General features: G+C 42.2%; 1 protein-coding gene across 4 annotated transcripts in view; it reads right to left on the bottom strand.

Moving 5' to 3' along the window:
• TBXAS1 (thromboxane A synthase 1) overlaps positions 1–25,377 on the bottom strand; it is a 263,129-nt gene that overhangs the window by 57,255 nt on the left and 180,497 nt on the right. For all 4 annotated transcript variants that reach the window (XM_032105667.1, XM_032105665.1, XM_032105666.1 and 1 more), the window contains one exon: positions 11,666–11,980. In XM_032105667.1, coding sequence (XP_031961558.1) covers positions 11,666–11,980 — 315 coding nt within the window. The remainder of the gene's footprint in view (positions 1–11,665; positions 11,981–25,377) is intronic.

The following is a 25,377-nucleotide window of genomic DNA, read 5'->3' as shown; positions in this document are numbered from 1 at the left end:
CTCTGTTGAACCAGAAGATCAAAATCATCTTATTGTATTCCATCTTTAAAGCTGATGGTTTGTAAAACATCAAAAACCAAAAAAAAACCCCAACAACCAAAAAACCCAAACAAACAAACAAACCCAACCCAAACCTTTTTTTCCCTCCTGCTTATTAACAGAGACTTTTCTGAAATCCATTTAAGATGTGTGTAAAAGCAAAATGTTTTACATATAAAATGTTTTACATACAAAATAATATGAATATTTTGTTGAATTCTGAAAGCACAGATTTCACACAGGTGGAAAACACTGAGTCAACAGGGCTAAAGAGTGAATTGCTTTCACAAGATGCCGTAATGTGCTATGCCTCAGTGACAGCCAGGAAGGGTAATTCCTCGGACTGAGAAAGTAACCGAGTTCTCAGTCTCACTACATCCGAGACCTGACTAAGGATGGTGACTGCTATTAAATGAACCTTCATGCAAGCATCTCTTTATCCAGTCAGTGTTGGTTAAAAGCCCAACATTCCAGTCTGTACTAGCAACTGGCATTTCTGGTGTAAAACAGTTCTAAGCCTCCCCTGATCGAGGCCCCACATGCCTATCCCAGTGGCTACTGCAGTGGTGAAATTCCACTTCTGGCCAGACTGCTTGCATAGAAACACCCCTGTGGGACACTGACCAAAGCAAACATGAGCAGTTACACTGAGGTACAGGTAGATTTTGTTGCTTTAAAGGATTTGATTTTGGAAAAGTCCCATAACCTGTCTTATGAAAGCCAAACATCAAATTAGTTGGTAATAAGTAAGATTACAGCCATGGACTTCAGGAGAGCTAACTTCAGCCTCTTCAGGGATCTTCTTGGAAAAATCCTTTGGGAACAGGTCCCACAGGGAAGAGGGGTTAAGAGAGTTGGGTGATATTCAAGGATCACTTCCTCCAGGCTCAAGAATGAACAAGAAATTGGGCAAAGGGGGAAAGAGATCTGCATGGATGAATAAAGAACTCCTTTCATTACTCAAGCATAAGCAGAAAATACACAGGAGATGCATGCAGGGTCAGACCACTTAGAATTAATATAAAGAGGATATCAGAGTAAGTAGAAATGAGACGAGGAAGGCCAAGGCCCATCTGGGGGCCAGAATTAAATCTGGCCAAGAATGTCAAGGGCAACAAGGAAGGGTTTTTGAAATATATCAATAACAAAAGGAAAACAAAGGCAATGGGCAGAAACTGAAGCACGGGAAGTTCCACCTGAATTTGAGGAAGAACTTCTTTACTGTGCGGGTGACCAGGCGCCGGAATAGATTGCACAGAGAGGGTGTGGAGTCTCCCTCACTGCAGATAATTCGAAAACCATCTGGACACAATCCTGTGCTTTGTGCTCTAGGATGGCCCTGCTTGAGCAGGGAGTCTGGACCAGAGGCTCACCTGTGGTCCCTTCCAACCTGACCAATTCAACAAATATTAGTGAAAAATTGTTCTCTGAGACAGTAAAATATATTAACTGATTTGAAATGGAACAGTCCTCAGACAGGACGTGTTTCCTATGATTCTTTGGGTTTTCCTGACTACTCCCTTTGCTCCAGTCTTTCTATCTGGTTAAGTAAGGAAATGTTCACTCGTATCACTGGAAGATCACATTTCTAGAGCAAGGGCACACCCAGAAACACCACCTTTTCTTTGTTTCCATATTAAAAGAGAAGCGTAAGATGAAGCAGAGCAAACAATAGAAAAGACATCTCACACTGATTAAAAGTAGCACAAACATATTGTTAGAAATGGAAATTATTTACATACATATGTTCTGCCAGAGTGGTAAAGAAGGAAAAAAAAAGGGAGGGGAGGTCACAATAAGTTCATTCTACCAAAAAACTGCTTTACATAATCATGAAATGCAAACTAGTTTCCATTCCTTCTGGCACCAGCTCATTCAGCCTTCACTTTGAATGCTTACCGACAAACAAATGGACTGGTTACTTCCTATTAATGCTTCCTAATTTAGGTAGATACCTGGAGGAAAAATTCCATTTTGACCTTACATTCATATAAGCTAAGATCATTTTTAAGCTATGAATTTGATGAAAACAATTTTAATTTCTTCTTGGTTGCTGCTGGGGATTTGCTGTTTCTTAATAAATTAGGCATGTGTTCTCCTCAGCTCAACTTTTGCACCTTATGCATATAATATGTGCAATTCAGGAGTCTGTGTGAAACTTTCAGATGAAAATCAGTCATCATTTATTCTCTCCCTCCTTCTCTCTCTCATGCAGCCACAGGTGCGCAAACAGGACTTGTTTTATCAACTGTTCCCCAATACTTGTCCTTCTCTTCCTCTGCCCACAGAAGCATAGAATGGTTTGGCTTGGAAAGGACCATAAAGACGATCTCATTCCAACCCCTCTGCCATCAGCATGGATATCTTCCACTAGACCAGGCTGCTCAGAACTCCATCCCACATGGTCTTGAACACTTTCAGGGATGGGGCATCCACAGCTCCTCTGAGCACCTTGTTCCAGTGCCTCACCACCCTCATAGTAAATAATCGAACCTAAACCTACCCTCTTTCAGTTCAAAGCCATTTGCCCTTGTCCTGTCACTACAGGCCCTTGTAGGAGGTTCCATGGAAAGCCCTTATCATGAAAGTGGCTCTTGTTTTTACAGTCTCAAGAGTCACTATTGTCCTCACAAGGCAAAATGGTATTAAAGCAAGATTTTATCCCTTGGTCTTGAAAGCCTCTCTGAAGTACACAGCTCAGTGGAGATTCCTGCAGCAGACGAGGATGCCAGGGCTGGGCCGACACCTTCATGCTCTGAAGAATCTGCCTGTCAGTCTGGGGACACAGAGGGATCTCATTCCAAATGAATGCTAACTAACATAAAGCTTGAAAATGCTTCTTTGTTTAGCTTAGTATTTACTATTTCCCAGGAGACAAGTTCCTGCCTGATGAATACAATTGGCTGCTAATGCTAAGACACAGTGTGGGGGTCCTGACACAGATGTCCAGGGCCACCCTCTCTCATTTGTAAGTTCTTTCAAGGGCCAGATGGTTTAGTTTCTCTGATTTTTTTGCACTGAGGTTGCGCCTATTGCTAGCTGGTCTCTCTTTCTTTGCTAGGTATTTATGATACAGCAGCACATACCTTATGGAAACTTTTAGTGCCTAACTCCCATGGGAAAAAAAATAAATTAGTATAATAGCTTTCTGGGCTTGACTCCTACTTCACACTGAAAAACTGCTGAGGGCTAGACAGGCTACCACTCAAAGAACAGGCACTTACACCTGCGAAGGCATCTCTATTCCTGAGAAGTCATGGCATGTTCACCTCTTTTCCTGCCATATGTAACTCCTCTGGCTAGCCTGGTGAGAGTATGTCCCCCAATGTCATGGAGAGGAGCAGTGGTGATACTTACTGTGGTTTGAGCTTATGTCCTTGCTCCCTTCTGCAAGGATCAACTGCCCAGTGCAAAAATTTGATCTACCAATTCTACCTGGAGCTATGTTCCACCCTCCAAATGATGTTACCTATCTGCAGCTAAAAGGTTAACACTGATATAAATATAAATATTGATTGGGCATTGATATTGGTATTAATTTGGCTTACTTTGTCCCTGGAGGAAGCATGCTAACTGCATATACAGGAGCAGTTGAGATACAGATCCTGAAGAAAACTGTAACCAGTTTCTTGCTCAGCAGTGATATTTTTCCTTAAATTAAAAGCAAATATGCTTTTTTTTCCTCCATAAAAGCCTGGAGTGAGAGGGGGGAAAGGATGGGGACAAGGAATAGAAAGACATGGAAGATGCATCCTTCCCTTTACTTCCTCTTTAAACAAATCTGTCTAATCACATTTAAAGTGCTGCATTATTAACATCTTCACCATAAAACGTTCCATGTCACTAGAAAAATTTATTCTTTAACAAGAACCCTGCAGCAGTGCTGGTGGGTCAATCATTATGAGGATGGCAAAATACCAGGAAAATTCAGGGGTGAAAATGAGTATCTGTCTAGCATACATTACATGAGACTCAGTTTTGCTCAAGAATAGCAATAAGGCAGAGTCACTGAGCAACATGTGACATTGCAAGCAAAAGATAAATTAGTCTTCATAGGCAAGAGACTGATAGGTCTGAAGAAATGGAAAAATAAAAGGGGTTTTTTTCCTCTTTTCCTTTTATTTCTTTTACTTGGGTGAAAAGGGGTAAATGAACTCTGCAGTGTCAACGACAACAAGAAGTTCCTTGAAATAAAGGTACATTAATCATCTCAACAACACCTCATTCCAGGACACATAGAACTACCACTTCTCAGCAGTGAAGAGGATTTTCCTAGGAGAGAAGTAAGGTTTTTTTCCTACTCAGATTGTGGTTTTTATAGGGTTCTTGGAAACGTCAAGGAAGAAGTACAATGTCAAGATGCAACTGGGGTTTAAAACGTGGAATTTGTTCCTATAAGCTAACAGTAGACTTTTCAAAATAGCAAAGCCAAACCATTCCTAAAAGATACCCTGACTTACCAATTGATTGACTCAACTCTTTGCATATCATAAATAAGTTGACTCTCCAGAAAGTATTTGTTGTTTTTGAAAGTCTTTATCTCCTTTGGAGAGCAGGAACCTGTAGATACAGTGTAAGAACTACAAATACATGGCAAGAAAGAAGAATTGCTCTCATGTGGCTCCTGGCTGGTCATGTTCTCCCTGCCTGCTCACGCTTCAGCCAAAGGGTGACTGGGGCTGCCTAAAAATCCCAGCTTCAGTAAAGCAGGAACAAGCAACTGGGATCTTCCAGACAGGCCTCTAGGACAACTTCTCTTGCTGGCGCTGGGAGGGTGCCTGGGACGGAAAGCAACCTGTACAAAGAGATACCTGCTATGGCTCACACAGTGAGAAAACTGAGCCCAAGATTTTCCCCCTCAGGGCTTCCCCTCAGCATTTGGGCCTAGGAACAGGTTTGTGGCAAAGTGGGCAAACACTTGGCAGGCTTGGACTCAGGACTTTCTCAGGATACCTCTCCTTACACAGCAGGGACTCAAGATGGTAAAGAGACCAAAGCCCTGAGTCTCAAAGGTGCTTAAGTGGCTGAAAGTCAGAAAGAAGAATGTTAGAAGCCAAAATAACCTCTGCCCAAAAGAAGTGATTTTGGGTCTCTTGAGTCCAAAGCCTGCATTTCAAATCAGTATATTCTAGATACTTACAGCAGAGGAGAAATTCAGGGAAAGGCTTATTGTCTTCTCCTAACTTAGCAACCTTTGACCAGTATGTACAGAACCATGAGACTAAGAAAAATAACTGATTTCAGACACTGAGCAACTGCATGAAGAACTGCAGAAACACACCTAAGTCCTCAGTCTCTACATGTTTAAAAGCATCTCCCTATTTGTTTAAAACAAACCTGATTGCTGACAGCTGACATTCATAAATGATGTGAGGCTCTGCAACACCTTCTTAAACAAATAGAGAAATCAAAGAGTGTCATTTCCTTCAAGAGAATAAACAGCAACAACACACAATATTGTTTGTGCTTCCTGGTTCTGTATGTTTTGTATGTGTATGCATGTGTAACAGCGACTCTCTTCTGTAGACTTTCTTCTGCACACTATTTACAATTCAGTCTCCCTTGATAAACGCAAGCCTTCACTGTCAGCAATATTTCCTTAGTGAAGCTTAGTCTCTGTAGTTGCAAGCTTCTGAGAGCACAGTGCCTTGAGATACTGCATGAAAGGCACCAAACTCATGCAAATGGTTGTAGTAATTCCCTGACAGTGACATCTCTCTGACTTTCACCTCTCATTTTCACTAATGCTTGGAGAAAACCCTCTGTGCTACCAAGGAGACTCTCTGCATAGACTGCTTAAAAATCTAAAGTACTCAATCAGGCACAGAGACACCATAAAAATGGTCCTACCTCTCTCTGCTCGAGAAATTTTATGGGAAGGGAAAGTTTTGAAATGGCAAAATCTCTTTTCAATAAGCCATCTCCATTAGACTGCAGAGGTGTTACTGAAGGAGCTTTTCAGTGTGAAGAGCAGAATCATAAGCCAGTGTAAAGTTTAGTACAGTTCCATTCAAGTCAACGATGACAATTACCCCAGATGAGCAACTGCCACACCCAGTATATGTGATGGATTACAGCACCAAAATCATCAGCCATAAATAGTTTATGCATCAGTCCAGCTCAACCTGGGCCATTCACAACTCACTACACACAGCAGTTAAAAACAGTATCTTTTCATTAACAAAGCTACAGATTGCAATGACTTTGGAGTAGCATCATTCAATATTTTTGACAAGAAAGAATACAGATGGAACAGTCTGATCAACATTTTCAATTAAACATTGAAAATATTCCTTAGGCCCTAAAGCTATACAAAACCAAGCATTTATAGGAACAGGAAGATGTCTTTAATATAAAGAAAAATCTCTAAGTCTCCATTTAAATAGAGAGAGAGAGTATGGCAGGACTTTGAAGTTTCTTTACAGTCTCTAGACAGAGGTGAAAATGTTGGTAAGTCACACCAGCACTGAATTGTTACATTAGTACTTTGTGTGGATAGGAAATTGGATGGAGTAGAGACATGCTGTGTCTTATCCTGCTCTTCATTCCTCTCACACTAATGTTTCTAAATGTCATATCAAGCAGTGATAAGAGTAGTACAAAGCTTTTTTAAAATGGAATGGAAAACACAGTTAATCCTGCAGTCTCCAATGAATGTTTTACGGTAATAGCTGCTCTTTCATGTACTCACTTTTATTTACTTCTCCTGACTCCTGTGCTCTCCTTCACCTTTGTCAGGGCTCCTGAAAGTATTCCTAGGCATCAGCAGCAAGGAGTAGTGAGCTGCTACTCTGTCCTTCACCAGACCTGAAGCCTTACATATCAGTGCAGCAACACATCTCCGGTTCTGTAGGTAGCACTAACCCTTCAATGCAACTTTTTCTGTGGTGCCTTAAGTAACAATAGGTTTGTATAGATATGACCTAAAAAATTGCAAAACTTGTAGCACCAAGTCTATCCATTTGTTAATGCAAGGCTTGGTTGTCGGTTACTGAGAATATGCACTAAATTATTCCTGAAGGTGAGATTAGAATTCAGGGAGTTCTTGCTCCAGGCTTTTCTATGTTCTGCACCTTCAAGTATGGATTTCTTTATTGCATGGAGACAAAGCAGATCATTCTCACACCTCTTCTGCCCTCCTTAGCTGCCCCTAGCATGCTTGCTTTCCCCCCCCCCCCTTAGCTGTCCCTAGCACACTTGCTTTCCCCCCTCAAGAAAATGACCTAGTTTCACTGGTTTAACCTGAGGTGTTTACTTTGCAATAGATCAGGAGCACATACATACAGCCACTCACCACATTTCACCTCAGGGTAACAAATAACTTCTTATGAGAAGTTAGCTTGATTACCTATGTTTTTGCACTCTGTTTTGTGCCACTACTCTTCCTGTCCAAAATTATGCAGTCCGGTAGCACAACAACAACAACAAAAAAAATTTATAATTTTGAGTGATTCAGGCTTGAGAGGGAAGGGAGACAGACATTTAAATGCTAAAATGGGAATAGAGGTAAAAAAGAGAGGCCCCACCATTAAGGGAATCCCCAGCACGGAAGATGCAATTTTTCATGCCCTAAGCTCTGTGGCTTAGGACATAACACACAGAGCAGCTCAGAGCACACAGTGGCACTCAGAAGCAAGCGTCCATCTGCTCAGAATGAATGTGTGCTCCAGGCTTGCCATGATTTTGCTAAGCACACACACACAAATAAACAAAAATCAACTTGCTTTTACAATAAAATAATCAGTCACAAGTGCAAAAACCATTCCTAAATATGTCTTGTGAAGGGCTTGTTAAAAACTCTACACAGGGATCATTCTGACTGAAATGGAGAGGTGAAGACCATGGGTGCATTCTTTCTCACTTGGTGAATGTGGATAAAAACATCTCTTTCACAACTGTATAGCCTTAACAGTTCAGGGATGGTTAGCCACAAACGCTATAAAAATAATCTGGTCTTGAAATAGCAACCTTTCCTTTTTTCCCCCATGTCCTCCTTTACTGGTATATACCAGGCTTGCTTCTCAACTGATGCATATCACCATACCTCTACCAATACCAAACATGTACCAGTTTAACCCATCTGAGGATCTGACCCCCTCTGCTGTCCCAGATCCGCGGCCTCTGCAGAAAGTAATATTATTTTATACAGACACAGAGGTAGGCGTCCTGCCCCCACTAGCTCATATTTAACTCTCTTTTCATCTTGTTTATTTTGCTTTCATGGTATCAAAGCAAGCTGCACACCCAGCAACAAGCTTGCAGCAAATAGGTGCATCTTATTTTTAGCAGATTGACCTTCACAGGGCACATACTACACTCCCAATGGATTTATGAAGAAGGTCAGGTCAAAGTCTCTAAAATTTGAATTTTTATTTGTGTGTTAGAAGAATTATGTTTGTCTTTTCCAGTGCAGTTGGAGCAGACATAGGGATTCAAAAGTAGTATGGGAAGATGCAGTGTAGTCACCACTGAGTATTTTGTCTCTCTGCTTCCCCGGAGATGAAAAGCTCTGCACACCCTTTCCCTACACCCTAAAGACCCAGATAAAGGTGAGGGGGCAATAACCTGTGTGTCCTGCCCTCTACAATAACTGAGGCTAGAGGCTTCTCCTGCTTGCCAGGCTGTGAAACGGGCCAGGTGGGTCTTCTCACTTTGAGGGAAAGAGACATCATGAAGCCTTGACACTTAGCTATCAGTCAAGAAAAGACCTAAAAAGTCCTTTAGCAAGCAGATGAGGATGGTCCTGGAGGTAAAAAGAAAAAAATGACAACCCATGGCTCACTCAGACACTGTTTTCTGAGGACACTTGCCTGGAAGTGCCATCTCCACAGTGTATTCAGGCTCTGTGGTGAAGATTAGCTATGAGATCTCCCAGGACAGCTCTGAAACAAACTTGGCTGGACACAACAGAGCAGGACAACATGCTCCTGTCTCTATTCTGGGTTCCCAACTCCCAGCACTGGGGCTAGACCACTTCCAGCACCTAGCTTTGCATTTCCACACCACACTGCAGCAGTCTGCACCACGCCTGTGCAGGGATCTCTAACACAACAGTGTCTCAGCTTTCTCCATCCCCTTTATGCTCTCCCATCCTGCCAGTGCACCTGCTGTGCAAGACAGACAAATGAAGATCACAGCAACACCCAGAGCCACCAAAATACTACTGTATGTCCAGATGGACCAACCTTGCTCCATTACTGGCTATCACAAGGTCGCCATGCTTTGTCTTTCTGACTGGTGTGCCAAAAAGCTGGAATTGTGCCTGTCATTTATAGTACCTTTTCTCAGATAGCTCTCACATGTCTTTATAAACTTTGGTAAATGAGTATATAAATCACTCTGTTCACCATCAAAGTACAATCATCTCTGGGATGATACACAGCAGCAGCTGTAAAATCAGACTGCAGCTCCACACCACAGATTAGGGCAATAAAACATGCTGCATCAGGCAACTGAAATGGTTGGAGGATGGAAGGGGGACGTGGTGGAGGGCATTTTGTAGTTATAATTACCTGAGTATACATTTGGCTGAAGAGGGTACTGTGTTTAATACTTGCATATCTGCAACTCAAAACAGTCTTCCACCACATGTCAAAACAATCTGACTCTACCATTCCCCCCTGTTTTGGCCTTCTAGAGCCCTTCCTTTCTGAAAATTGCAAAGCACCTTGATAAGAGCAAAGCTGATGTGCTGAGTACAAGCAATAACCCAATCAAATTTCTTAGCAACTGACTTGATAACTAACTGTGAGCCTGTAGCTTCTGTGTCCCCTCCCTCCCTCTCTCTTGCATGACAACTGAACACAGCATCTATATATACCCAGTTCCAAAATAGCTTCTGCTCCCGTAACTTGCAAACCGTTCACATAGATCTCATTTTCTAGGCTAAAAGTAGTTAATCACAGTCACTAAGGGGACTGAACTGCTGCACCCTTTTCCTTATTCTGGGGTGGGCTCCTTGAGCAGTGTATTGCCCCCTCCCACTCCCCTGCCAAATCATGACCTGTTTACGAAAGGAAATCTGTTGAAGGATGGGGCTGCACAGATCAGATCTACGGATTTCCTGTTATCAGGGACTGCAGATAAATCGTTATCCTTCTCTCTCTCTTCTCCTTGGCCATGCAGACATATATGCACCGCCTAAAGCTAAACTTGACAACTCACAAAGTACAGGGAAGTTATGTGAAAGGTGCTTCCAATCAATATATGACATGGGACGGCACAGTTTGGGATGAGGACACCAGTTTGATTCGAGGCACCACACAGACTTTGTACAGGGGTGACATGCAGAAATTAATTTGAGTGCCAATTCTCTACATTGACTTCTCTGCCACAAGTGTCCCTAGCTTCATAACCTCTCCTAGACAGTGCAAAAGCTGAAATTATTAGCAAAATATTGAAAGAGAGCCAAAAGTGTCAAGAATTAAGCACTTGAATTTGATTATTATTGAAACATTACCAATAGTGAGCGGCAGCTCAGTCAGGCCAGATACAAGCCAGGGTCCATTAAGTTCTCTAGCTTGGATCGGAAGCACACCCACATTTGAAGCTCTTGCACTGGCTCACACAGCAGTTTCCAAGTGTACAGCAAGGGCTCCTTTAACTGGAACTAGACCAGACCAATGGCTAAGGGAAATTTGGTACTCACAGAGCCAGACTGTAACTACCCCAGAATAAACTCCTGAGGTGCATAGAGTGTGTACCCAACAGTCCCCACTACCAGCTGTGCTGGGTGATGAACCTGTGCCTACAGCAGCACACTACTCGTTAATGTAGACATGGCCACACACATGGACTCCCTACAGTTCCCTACTACAGGAACCAGACAGTTAATCACTGATTGCACTCAGATTTCTGTTCACTTGCATGGAAAAGTCTACTATTTCACATCCCTGTCTAAAGACATATACGAACAACATCACACACCTATCCTATAGGACAGCTCTCCCAGCAATTTCCCTTTGGTTTCTTAGGCTGTCAGCTTTCAGGACCTGGTGAGGAGATTAACTGTATTTTCCTTGGAGGTTCTGTGTGCAACTCTGCCCCCCGCAGTACCCAGTAAACTGCCCATACTCCAGGCCAGGTTGCACCTTCACGGCTAGGCAGGCCTTAAGGAAGTCAGCTGAACTCGCCAGACATGAGGACACAACTGGACCTGCCATATATGAATGAAACAAGTAAATAACTCCAGTCCCGGAAACAAAAATGCCCTTGGCAAATACCGATAATGAAGGAGAAGTAATTCGAACACAGTATAAGAGAATTACATACGGTGATTTTTTTTTTAAGCTTACACATATATTCTGCTGCTAAAGGAAAACAAAGTTATGAACATTTAAAGCAAAAATTTGAAGTTTATAATTTGTAAGAACACTATTTATGGTCCTACAAAGATCAGTAAATAAAATTGACCACAAAAAACAGTAAAAGCATTCATACAAGAGGAAAAAAATAGAAGTATGTATTTTTAGAGCCTGACAACAGCTAGTTGATTTCAATAGCGGAAAATATTTCTTAAAGGCTAAGCATTCACCATGACACAAAGTTTCTAGGCCATCTCTTGTGTTGATACAGTCACATCACCTTGCTCCCAGCAGGAAGCCCCAGACCAGCACATCATACTCACGTGTTTTGCAGAGAACTCATCGACCTCCCGAAGCACCTTCTCCTGGCACTCTGGGTTGGTGGCCAGCAAGTAGGTGGCAAAGGACAGCGTGCTTGTGGTGGTCTCATACCCAGCGATCAGGAACAGGAAAGCTTGGCCTGCTATCTCATCCTCTGTTAGCGTCTTCTGAGCCTTTCCAGATGAGGCCCTGCCAACCAGAGGCGCCTCATTCTGTCTGGGAGCAGCAGATGGGCCGATCACATCCGAGCACCCGGCTGCCAGGGAGTTGGCTGAATCACAGGCGTCAAGCATCCACTGGAGAAAATCCCTGCGCCTCTGCAGAACACAGCAGGACAAGGAATGTGAGGAATGGGTCACAGAGCAATATCTTCCACAAGGATGGGAACAGAGAGCTACTTCCTATTTACAGCGTACACTTTGCTCCCACAGAATGGCCACCAGCCTTTCACCAAATGAGGAGACTTCCATAAATCAGATGGAAATGCTGTAACTAAGAGCCTGTCATTGCTTTCTTCCCAGTGAGATGAGACTGATCTGCCCCCAATTCATAACAGGTACGTATCTTCACAGAGGATTCCTAACGGCCAGCTCTTTCATTCCAGAGCTTCTTTCATTCTTAGAGTGAGTTCTTGGCACTTGCTGGAAATTGGGGGACTGACACAGACACTGTACATGCAGGCCCCATGTGCACCTGCCAGATGGAGGCAGCACAACTCATGCTTGGAGGAGCTGGTCCATCTGCTTGGATGAACCATCCTCATTTGTTCATATGGTCCAAAGCATGAAAGTCACCATCTAAGTTCAGGGTTGCATCTACAATACTTTGTGTACCAGCTTAGCGTGACAGGACTGAAATCTAATCTCAGTAAACTGGGATATCTTTTTATGAGAAAGTACAGTTATGAACACTCCTACCAAGATAGCTTTTTTTTAAAACTTTTTTTTTTTTTAATAATTTAATTTTTTTAAAACATATTTGCAGAACCATATTAAAACAGTAAGCATTCCCCTACCACTAAACCTGTTTGGGTGGTTTGTCTTTGCAAAATGCCCACTGAATGATTCTATTGCTATGAGAACTGCTTTCTTTCACACTAGTTTCTGACACAAAAGCTCTAATCAACAGACCTACGGCCAAGAGTGAGCTGACTCCAAACCAGTGTGGACAGCAAGCTTGATTAGGCTTTGAAATATAGCCCAAAAGGTTTGAATTGACTTTTGCGAGTGGGCATAATAGAATTGTGCTGAACCTAAGCCATAAGGCTGTGTGATTGATTTTCAATTCCTCAAATACCAACAGAATACATGATAGCTCAAGGACTTAGAAGTGACTGCAGTGCCAGAACATGACAACTTGTGCAGTGGGATGGACAAAAGAAGGGACCAAGCCTTTCTTCAAAAGAAAATAATATGCTGTAAAGCTGCATTTATGTGTTAAAAATAAATCATTTGAATGATTTCTTGGATCTGATGATTGAGAGATAAAATAGAAAAAAGAAGGGCCAGAGAAAAGGACAGGCAAACAAGATAAGAGTAAGGAAGAACTAATTCATTATAAATGTCAAACGGCTTAATCAGATTATTTATTTTTTATATGACATGGGAAAAGAAAGCAGTGATACAAGAAAACAGGAGAATACTCAGTGTCCTGTACGTAGCTCTGCTGCCAACAAACTGTTCTGACCGATCTACAGGCAGAGAGGAATGGTTATTTCGGGGTTTGAATAACACAAGGGATTGGCTCAGTGCCTCTTTAACAGCTCCTTCCCTCCACCCCACAGAATCTTTCCATTATGTACCTTCTACCCATGAGCATCTTGTACCCCGGTACACCCAAAAATCCAGATAGCAGCCAGTGCCAGTCACTGCCTGCTGAAGGACTCTACACATTCACCAGTCAGACAATCTCCTCCAAGGCATGGGAGATGTGCTTTTCCAACAGTAGGTGAAGGCACACAAAAATCATTATGGACATTGTGCTCTGCAAATGAGCTGCAGTTCTGAAAATACTTTCTTGTGCCCAGACTTGTCGGGGTCTCCTTCCCTGCCATGTAGCCCTGGGAGAGGGGCCCTGAGGTGAGGCACGGGGTTTCCCTGCCCCTGGTCAGCCTCGTTCCCCACTGGTTGGTTTGTGTTTCCCGGCACAGGCAAAGGACCCTCGATCCGGTGACTGTGAGGGTTCCTCAGCAGAGCTCCGGCCATGCGGCTGGAGAAATAAACATCTCTGAAACATCTACCAAGAATCTCTCTATATATATTTCTTTCCCATGGGACTCCTGGTTTGATATATGCATGTTACAGTAATCCCCACTGTAACGTAGACTTAGGCACAATTCCCACCAGCATGATAGGATATCTCTGCTCCATTATGTTCCTGTAGATTGGAGGAAGCAAGACTTCATGCGTGCTGCAGCTGTGAATAGCTAAAAGATCCCATTTAACTTTTCCACGAAGGGCTTAATTGACACCCTAGGAGTTCATGTATTGCACAACTCCAAGTCCAACTCTTTGGCATAGCCTGTGCTTCAGGAATTTCCCTGGTATATATATTTGTATTAGGCCATTTGTAAAATTATAAAAAACAACAACAACAACCACCACCCCACAACCAAAAACAAACCCCAAAACAAAAATCCAAACTGACCAACCAAAAAAAAACCCAACAACCAAGAGAGTCCAGTTCCAGTGTGTTCATTAGTGTGTGGATAAACTCAATGTAGTAATGAACTGCATCTGTAGAGACAGTCTCTTTATCTGCAAGACTAACCACCATCACCTAAACTACCTTCACAACATAAAAATGCATAATTACCTTCCTATTCAGTGGAATTGTAACACTGGAGCATCCTGTAGCTTGAAAGGTGTAACATTTGCTATGGTTCTGCATCCATCCTTCTCTAGCTGTGAATTTTCTTGTACACAAACCCATTGCCCTCTGAGGGTTTGCTGTTCCCAGTCATGAGCTGTTAGACGAGCCTGGTCTTATATTTAGACAACACACTCTCTGGAGACCCTGTAAGATGTTTTTCCAGCCTTAAACAAAATCAGGTCCTGGCCTTATACAAAGCATCGGGTTATTGCTGCGATAGCAAAGTTATAATCATAATGACTAGTGAATAAAATTTCATTCATGAGAATTTTTGCTGAAAGCAAACTTAATGAATACTAGCACAAGTGGATATTCCCAGGAATGTGCTCTGAAATGCCTCTGTGGCCATTTTGAGGAGCTCTTTTTATTACTCACGTAATATATTTGGTTAGGAATTTAAAAGCTTGTCTTGTTGCAGAATCTGTTTTTAAGGTCATCCTATCCAGAAGCAACCGGATACTGGATATCTGTGCCATGTAATTTGCTCACAGGTGAGCAGGGGTTGCTAAGAGCAATGGCCTCATAAACAAACCTTGCAAAAACAACATTCATTTGCAAAAACTACTTGAATAATAGTAGGGGGGAAAAAAGCATAACATTAGGGAGAAGCAAGCTTTTTTCTGAGATAATTCTGCACGGTGGAAGGAGCGATATTTCAGCAAAGCTTCTCTTCCTTATGCTTCATTCTACTTCACTTTAGGCATCAGTATAGAGTGCTACATAAAAAATCGTTGTCAACCCAAGCGAGAGAAGAGATTTCCAGGGTTATAACAAGTCATAATGAAACATATTTTTTTCCGCACCATCAGGACGGAAAAATTGCTCTGATTCCAAAACCTAACAATGGCAATAGAGGCAAATACTAGCATAAACCCAAATACAACTGGATTGTTAAGTGCTAGAAATAAGGAAAAGGCATCTCATGAAAATTGACGGGGGGGGGGGGGGGGGGGGGGTGGTTCTCCACTTTGGCTGACAGCAGAAGGAAAAAAAAAAATTTAAAAAAGGCATTTTTTTCAGTTTGACAACAGACCAAGTACTTACAGTGCCACTGCACAAAAACATTCTTTGGTCATCACATCCAGCTGCTGGCTTCCTTTTTCCATCAGGGACATTTGTTTGATTTCCCTCACAAAAAGCAGAAGCCCATAATAGCCTCCATCCTGTCCTCTGACACTTGCATAGTTATGTTACAATGGCCTCAGAAAAATTCCTGCCACAAAAGAATGGCGTGCTAATGCGATGGACTCTTGATTTGCCCCTGTACAACACAGAGCCTGTCATTAAGCCAATGATAATTGAATGGAAAGCTACAATTTGGGAAAAAAAAAAAATCATTTGAATGCAGTGTGGGACAGGGTGAATGTCTAACTTGGTGGTGACACAGACATCCCCTTTGAAATATATAATAAGACAAGCCCCGCTTACAGCTTCCCCAAGATAGACACCTTGCAATATATTTCCTGACACCGGTGTTCTGGGCCGTATCATTCCTCTCATTAGTCTCCTTAAACATCACCTGGCCATGCAGAGGAATCGCTCTGCACAGAGGCGTAACAAGAGATGTGCTCCGTGCTGGAAGGATAGATGTGCGCGGTGCTGGGGAAGGCCAGGCCGCCAGAATCCACCTCCCCTCCTCAAATCATGGCTTGCAAGTTTTGCAGCTGTCAGAAGATGAGAGCTGTACTGCTCACAGGAGAGATTCAGCGTGACTTTTCTCACAGGAGGCCGGGGTCCTGGGGGGCGGGAGATGTCTCCAGCTCTCTCCATCCTAAACAGGGAGCTGTGTTTTCATACCTAAGACCGACATGCCAGCTGACCTTCTAGCAAATTCACCATGCTTTGGGGATCCAGGGGACCCTTGGGTCATGCTTTTGGTAGAGAGATTAAGCTGTTCAACTTCTATGCAAGCTGAAGTAAAAAAATTACTTAAGGAAAACTACCAAATATATCTCAGTCACAATTTTAGTTCTTAATGCTTAGATTTCAGTCATGTTTTCTGCAAATTACGCTCAAATTTTGCACCAGTCTGATAGTTCATATCTGCATTTTGAGTTCAAAAGAGCCCAGAAACACAAAAATCTACCTTATGATGAATCAAGGAATCAAAATAAATGATTACAGTAGTCTGTAAAGCACTTGCTGTGGTGTGAAAGTATTACAAATGTGATGCTGCTAACATAATACCATTCCCAATAAACTGTACAGACCCTCCTGGTCTTTCTCAAATGATCTGATGGAAACTCAAAAAAGATAGATTTCAGAATCCTTATCTAGCAGGTAGAAAGTTCACATCTCATATTATTTCAGCAAACTTGTACAAACACTGCTCTATCAATGTATATCCAGGAAGCTTTTTATAAGCTTGATTTGGCAACCCTCATTTCAGGTGAGACAAACCTGCATCACCACGAAGTTATCAGTAAAGCACTGCAGCAGCTACCCAGATCCTTTTGAAAAGGAAGCACAAAATGGAGCCCCACTAAAACTATCATTTTGCCAAACTTTTTTGAAAGGATCAAATTCAACCTCTAACACTTGCAGGTTTGATTTGGTTTCTCAGTGAAATCACAAAAAAACCCAGTTTCTCTGCTAATACATCTAAGTCCAAAACATTTCAGAGAGAATGTCCTTTTGCCTTGTGCTTGAACATGGAAGCTGAAATCAACTGAGAGGCCCACAGATTTGTGTGTCTGAAGGTTGAGGACAAGGTGCTCTCAGAGGTGATGCTCAGCTCTAGAAGGACCTGGATTCTGTTGGACTGCAGGGTATGGCCATTGCTCAAGAGTGGCCAGCAGACTTTTCAGTCTGGCAGATAAAACCCTTTTGTTTGCATTTGCTAATAGCAGCAGAAGAAAACACTGCAATAATTTTATTGTGAATGGGCTGAGTGTCTGAAGGCAGGCAGGTCTTACAAAGTGATATAACTTGCATTAAAAAAATTACTAAATTTAAAGCAAAAAAGAAAAACTCACTGAGTGCTGATTTGGAAGGTGGAGCAGCCTTTTGCCAGCCTGATCTGATTTTAATATTTATAATAAAACCCCAGATTGAGAAGATTTTGTGTAACTTTGGACTGGATATTTTCGTATCTTACCATCACTAACCTTGCATGCAAACTGCTGACCATAGTTCACATCTATAAGAGAACCCTGTGAGTATTCAATAACATTGCATTTGATGTCAGAAGCCACAGCAATGCCTTTGCTTGCTACTTGAAAGAAAAGTGTCCCTACAATAATGTTGCTAAAGGCAAAATGAAAGCTGCCCCCAGGAAGTGCAGGTAAGTCAGCAAATAGATGAAGGCACCTGACAAGAGAAAGCATTAAACATGGCATCAAAACATATCTTCTCTATGTGACCAGTGTTCTTCTAAAAAATAAAAGATAAAAATAAAGCCGAGAATAAGCCTAAATTAGAAGATGATATGGGTTTTATTGGCTAAGTTTACCACTAAATCTGCATAGTGGCCAATCTGATTTACTGGTTAAAGCAGTGCCCTTCCACAGTAGCTGAGATGCTTTAGGCTGCACTCCCTTTTTTGCCTGTAAAGCACAGTTATAGCTGGTGCAGCTTCTCCATCTGTAAAATCGGAACAACAGACATCAAATCTTATAAAACACCGTGAAGAGAAGCTAATGATGATCTCAGAAAACCCTTTAAGACCTAGGATGAAAACAGATTTACACACACGCAAAGAGTTTAAGGCAAAAGCATCATCATAGAGGGGAAGGAGCCCTGGAAGGAACTCAGCAAGTTATCTGCTTCATCCCCTTGCCACAAGGCAGCATCAGCCAAACCAGCACTGACAGCTGTTTGTCTAACCTGTTCTTAAAAACCCAGCAAACCCTGACTTCCCACAGCATCCCCAGGCAGTCCACCCCAGCACTGGACCTTTTTCATCACTGCAGAGGTTTCCCCTCCTCCAGTGAGTCACCAAAGATATTGTAAATCATTAGATTTCACCAGCTACATCCATAAAGTCTGCAACTCCACAACCTGTACATATTTTCATATATATATATATTCAAAATCTTTAATAAAGCATGATGAGAACATAAAAATCAAACTGCTGAAAAATACAAAATTATTTTCACATAGTAGTGCCTCCATTCACAGGAGAGAAGAGTGCACAGGTACTGATAGTTTCTTCTTCAAAAATTTTGCACCTTTCTGACCTTCAAAAAGCAAAGTTAAAGTAAAAGCATTAGTAGCTTACAGAGAGATGGGTAAGCCTAATTCAGCCTGAAAACAAACCTGGAGGGAATTCTTAAATCCAAGATTTTGTTAGTGACCTATCTCCCCTCCGCTTATACTGCTGCAAGTGGCACTAGAGGGCTCACGTCTTGAAAGACAGCAGCCTCCTTCTCCAGATGGTCCCACACAAACCAGGGACAAAAATAAATTTGAATTTATTTTATTTATTAATTGTTAGTGAAGGAAGAAAAAGCAAAGAGCTGTTTGTAGCTGACATAATGTTAACACAGCTGTTTACAACTCTTCCAAGAGAAGACTGGTTTTAAGATCCTAGCCAAAGGCTTGACTTGGCTAAAGTGATCTGTAGGATGAAGAGATACTACAGCTATGGGTGGGAAAGAAGATACAGTCCTATTTGGTTGTTTCATTAACTGTGTGGGTCCACAGAGAAACATGCAGCTTGCCTAGAGAGCTGGAAACCCTCCCAGTGGCTCTTCAGTGTAAAATCAAGGGATTGTCTGCAGCAGGGTCCATTTACACCCCTAATGAACTGGGCCATTGTCTCTGACTCTGGGGAGTTTTCCTCCAGCACCAGGCTCAGGTATCTAAGACAAGCACTAAGTTTTTTAACGTGAAATTCAGTCTAATAGCAAACAAGTGTCATGCAGGTTATGGCAGCTGCTTGGCAGCTCTGCCCAGGTCACAGCACAGCAGCATAACCAGCACAGCTCCCTCCATTGCGTGCACACATGGGGAAGGCTCAGAAAGCAGCCCAAAATTCAGTGGCTACACAGTCCCATCCAGCTTTCCCAGTCTCTGCATCGTGGTGAGCAAGAGACATTGGCAGCAAATACCAGTGGACAGCAACCTCCTCATTCGTATTTGCAAAACATTTAGGATAACACCACTCTGATAATGAGTCCTGGCATTATCACAGTGCAAACAATAAATATTGGATTTGTGTGTGCGGTAGCTGAGCTTCTCCTGCCCCACACGTGTTTTGCTGCTTGAAGGGGGAGGAGTGACATTGTCAGAATACACAGTATGGAAACACAAGGCAAGAAATAACTGAGTGATGGGGGGAAAGAACAGCTTGGTCCAGGCACTGCCACGTATGCCAGCATGTGGAACAGGCACCCATCCCCAAACCAGCAGCAAGCTGTCCACCCTACTTCACACTGTATGCATGCATCCTCTCCCAAAGCTCATCTGGCCTCCCGCTAAACCCTCTGGCACTCCTCCCCTCTGTTATTTGCACGAGGAAGGGAGGATGCAGGAAGGGAGTGTTTTAGGCTAAGTGTCTGACACCCAGAAGCTTGACCCTCTGCTGACTAAAGGCTACTGTTGCAGGCAGTCCTCTGTTCCTTTCTACTTGCCACAGATTACAATCTTATTTGCTTATATTTAATTCCTGATTAATAATAATTTCTTGTTTGAGCAGTTGTCTGACACTCAAGAAAATGCACATGAATCTCATTATTTCTTTCTTATTCTTTGTTCTTCCTGCCCCATATGCTCCTTTTAATATTCTTGCAAAGCCCCACCACTCACTTTGAAGAGCCATCAGGATGTTTTGGGGCCATTCAGGGAATTTACTGCTCACATCCTGCTCTCCCTCATCTCTCCCCAGGGTTAGTTCAAGATTCTTTCTTTCTGCATCACACAACATATAGATTGCATATGTTTTGAGGGAAGGAACAGCTCATTATTTGGTTTTGTGATGCCCTTAATTAATTTCAGGAAACTAAAAAACCTTTTTTTTAACTAAACTAATCATCTTTTTCAGACTGACATAAATGGCACGTACTGCTAAAAAAAAAAAAAGTACAGTTAATGTTATTTTTATTCTCTAGTAACAATATGGGGGGAGAAATTGTCTTTATCACTTCTTCAAGCAACTGCTCTCCACCGCTGGTAGGCAATCCTACTGCCAGCTTATCCATTCATGATCACACCTGCACCCTACATTAGGATTTATCCCGGATTTTCAGCTATATTAAACTGGCTTTTACCTAAAGTACATAAATCACATCTATATATGACTCCCATGACTTGTGTGCGTGAAGGGATACAGGTTTCTAACACAGTGGGTGAAAGCACTGGGAAGGAAAGGATTATTTTCAGCTAACCAGTGACCAATAACAAACTGTGTTATCCTCCACAGCTTCATGGATGCTCAGTTCAGTTATGGGTTTTATCCAATAGATGGCTCCTCGGTAGCAGGAAGGATTCTCGCCCTGCTCTCCTTTCCTTCACGGAGTTTCAGTATGACTTTCTAATATTTACACAGCTATTATCTTGCAAATATAGGCATTTTGTGTGCACTGATAAACACACAGAAGAAGCACGTGTGCGTGAATTAAAGAAAAAAGAAAAATTAGATGACATTTTATATACTGCTTGCCACTTTGTCCTCTGCCAGTACAGGGATGCATGAAAAATGACAGCCTGGAATGCTTCCTGAAGTAAAACTAAAAAAAATTTTAAAAATACAACTACAGAAACATTACCAGCACGCCAAATACAAGCTGTCTTTCTCCCCAAAATTATGAGGACATCTCCCACATCTTACATATCCCTGACTGAGCAATACTTAAGAAACTTAGAGGCATCATTACTACTCTGTCAACAGAAGATTTTCCACAAGAAAAAAAGAAAAAAAAAAAATTATGATATAATGATCCAGAAGAGTTCTGTGTAATTGGCAGGGTACAAGTTAACATCATCATGAGTAATGTTAGCATTTCTGAGACGGTGAAAGTGAATACATTTTTGTTGTTTTACAGAAAAACATAATTAGAATCATAACAGCAAGCCCCCAAGATACTCAGAAAAATCACATTTATCCCATACAGGCACTTGTGACTTCTCTGAATTAAAAGAGCAGTTCCCAGTCATTTCTGTTCTGAGATCTATCCTGCATCTCACTCAGATCTTGTCAAGATCCTGTCAACACCTGACAGTAACCCCATTTTGGGATTGTAACCCTCTGGTCTGACCACATGATCAAGTGAAAACAGAACACCCACAATAAATAATAAATTGCATAGAAGCCAGACCATGGCTATTTAAAATCCCATGATTTAACACTTCAACGGGACACATAAGTATAAGCCCCCTATACCTGCTGTTAGCATCTAAAATAGTATCATTCCTAAAAATAACCTTTGTCCTTGAAACATTAAGCAGCTTTGAAAAGTGGGGGAAAGGTATCATTTCACGACAAATACACATATTTATATGTTTAACATTAGCATCGTAGCATGAGCACAATTACAGCCATAATAACTGTCAAGAAAAAAATAACTGTTTTATCTCTGTTCAAAGCTGAGCACAATCACCGGTCACATTTCAGCATTCCAAAAGGACTTGCCTAATTCCATGCCTCAAACCAGTTTTTTTTCTGGCTAAAACCTGGAAAATTCAAACCAACTGGCACCTTGCTCACTCCAAAATAAGCTCAGCAGCAGCATGCTTGACCATGGGCTGTGACACTGTTGCTTCCCTTTAACCCTGAGCAGACACCCCAAGCAGTCCTCTGTCCTTGATGGGCATTATGCAGAGAAACAGCACATGTAAAGGCAGCCTCATGATCTGCTGATCCCTCTTTGGCTCTTTACATGCTCAAAGACATTGCTTCTAAACTGCAAGGGGCAGATTTAAACCCTGGCCAGTCCCAATAGCGGCGAAACACCAAAGCTCCATCTTTCGACCTGTCTCTCTTTCCCAGGATGCTGCAGCCAGCAGAACTCACCCAGACCCAAAGCCAAGCCTGCAGACTTTCACCAACCTTCTCTCTTTAAGGGGCAAATACACAGGCACACCAAAAAGTCAGAGTTCACAACTGAAATACTGACAATCATTTTCACCGTGGAGCAGTTTAAAAGAGGCAGCAGTGATATTCATTAAGCTGTTAATAATGGATTGTGGCACAAAGCAATTTATCAAGTTTCCACTGTAATTAAAATCACTGAATATTCGGGCGCTTGCAATGCACCTAGCTCTCCCTGCTTCTGAAGCTTTACATTTTAATGTGAATTATAGCTCCCTCTCCCCAGAGAGCTACTAAAAAGCCCATTTTAATTGGTATGTTTTTAATTGAGATTACATTATTAAAAAGTGTAAATTTCTGTTGAAGAGAGAAAGGAGGTGCTCAGCTCCCCTTTAGTCTCTGTCTCCCTTAGATATAGCTTGCTTATCCCAGCGGGAGGGAAAAATGAAGGGTAGCTGCTGTGAAGGAAGAAGAGAAAGCCCTGAACACTCACAGGCTGTGAAGCCAGGGCAAGGCAGCATTGACTGCCATGGATGCAGGATTTTCTAGGTGGATTTTCGGGAGGGAATCACCACCATCATTCAGGCTGCTCTTAACAAAAGGCAGACAGAAAACACTATGCAGGGATTCCTGCCTTGTAGCTGGCTGACATCGAGGGCACATTTCAGCAAGCCTCTCCTCGAGGTTACCCGTGACAGACAATCTGTCGTTTTCCATAATAAGTAACGTTATGTTAAGTAATGTTAAATTGTCCTCAAAATCCAGATACGGGGTCTAGCGAAAGCCTCCGGCTCTGCTGGCTCCAGAAGGCTGGGGGGAGGGAAGGGCAGGTGGAGAGAGGCAGCCCCTGGGGCAGCCTGGACACGGTGGCAAGAAGAGAACTGCCCCAGCAAACAAAGCTGGTTGCCTTTGTGCACGGAGACGGTCAGACTGACTCGTCATCACGTTAAAAAGCAAAGCAACTTCATGCACTTGGCACCCAAATGCTGGCCACTTAAACGGTTCTCCTGCTGGCAAGATGGACTGTCAGTGCCTCTTATAAGTAGGAGTATGGATCTGCTAAGGTAAGTAGACACAAGAGAAAAGGGAGAAATATCAAAGGAGTGCAAAGTAGATGGTAACAGCTGAGACAGATCAAGGAAAAAACCTCCAGAGATCAAAACACACCAAAAGATGGACAAGATGGTTGAACAAGAATGAAATACCATGGAACAGCTTTTTCATAACTGTTTCAGAAAAGGTCACACTGTATTGCAAAAAGGAGGCAGTGCATGGGGCTGAGAGAGGTCACTGTAGGCAAACAGAGACACAGAAAGACGAAGAGACAAAGTCAAAGATCACCCACTAATACCACAAGTGCTGCAACTCCCCTTCTGGTTCTGGAAGTGACTCAGGAAGGAAGAATGGTGAACCAACAACAGACAGAAGGAAAAAAAAAAACATAAAAGGATGAAATGGGAAAGACAAAACTGAAATTGTTAAAACTGACAGAGAAGGGGAAAGCCCTATTGCTGCAATGAGGTCAGTAAATCTGTGATTTTTTTTTTTCTATATTGAGAATTTAGATGATATGCTCTAGTTTCACGTCAGAAGAAAGCCTGTTTGTAGTGGGAAAGTGCCCAAACATGCTATTGGTCTAAACAGCAAGGTGAAATTAATACATTAAATTCCTGGTCTCAGTCAATAGGCCCCTTGCAGATTTAGATGAAGAGTATGAAAACACGAAACAAAAAAAAGACTATGTAAACAAAGATTAGATCTTATATCCCACCTTGGCATTAAAGACTCTGCTGTGCAGAAAGTTAATCTCCAGATTATTTAATTCAATACAAGATTCCTTTTGCTTGCTGGTTTGAAAACCCCACACCCAGATCACAGATGAAGCAGGAAAAGAAAGGGCTTTCAGTGACCTCAAGTAGCATCTTCTGAGAAACTTTTGGGGAGCACACTGAAAGGGTAACGTAAAGAAGAGATGAAGAACAGTAAGGGAGACAAACTACAAAAGAAAGGGAATGTGCACAACCTCAGGGTAACAATTTTCCCTTTCAGCTGAAGGGCTGACTACTGAGACCATACCATGAAGGAAAACAAATGGCAGGAAGCGGGAAAAGATAGGCTGGGCAAGATTTGCTTTATGCCAATAGGATCACAAAGGGAAACTGTGTTTCCAAGCCTATAGGAAGATGACCCTGAAAGACTGCTTAAGCTGGCTATTTTGCACAGTTGAAAGCATGCAGCAGAAAGGCCAGATTACTTACTGATTTGGCATGTATCAACAGATATATGACCACATCAGATTCAAGTCTGAGTGCTATAAAAGAAAGGCAGCTGGATGTGCTTTACTCCCTGTCCAGAAAACAGAGACCTTTTTCTCAGCCCTGAACACAACAAAGTCTCATTGGGTATGTGAAATTTCTGTGGCTTGAGCATGCACATTTCCCCAAATATATACAGTGACCCACCAGGTTGCAACAGCCCTGATTCAATTATTTTTTCTGATAAGAGTATCAGGAAAGTTGCTAACTAACCAAGGGGACAAACTTTATGTCTAAGGTCATGAAAGAGCAGCATTGAGTACTAGGTATAAAAAGTATTAAAGCCAATGCCACATCCTCCTCAAACAGATGGCCTTTCAGAAAGATTTAATCAGACACTGAAATGCATGCTGCGAATACTCATTACTAGCACAGGATCAGGCTGGGACAAGTGGCCAGCACTGACGTTATTGCCTACAGGGAATTACCACAGGCATAAACAGGATTTTCAATGTTTGAACCTCACTCTGCACAGCAAGCACAGGGTCCCTTTGTGATCATAAAGGAGAGTAAAGCAAAAAATTCATGATGAGGTGGGCGAGGTCTACATTGCAGAGGA

Source organism: Corvus moneduloides, chromosome 4 (assembly GCF_009650955.1).
Source record: "Corvus moneduloides isolate bCorMon1 chromosome 4, bCorMon1.pri, whole genome shotgun sequence".
Classification (NCBI taxonomy): domain Eukaryota; kingdom Metazoa; phylum Chordata; class Aves; order Passeriformes; family Corvidae; genus Corvus; species Corvus moneduloides.
This window is presented reverse-complemented; position numbering and strand designations above follow the sequence as displayed.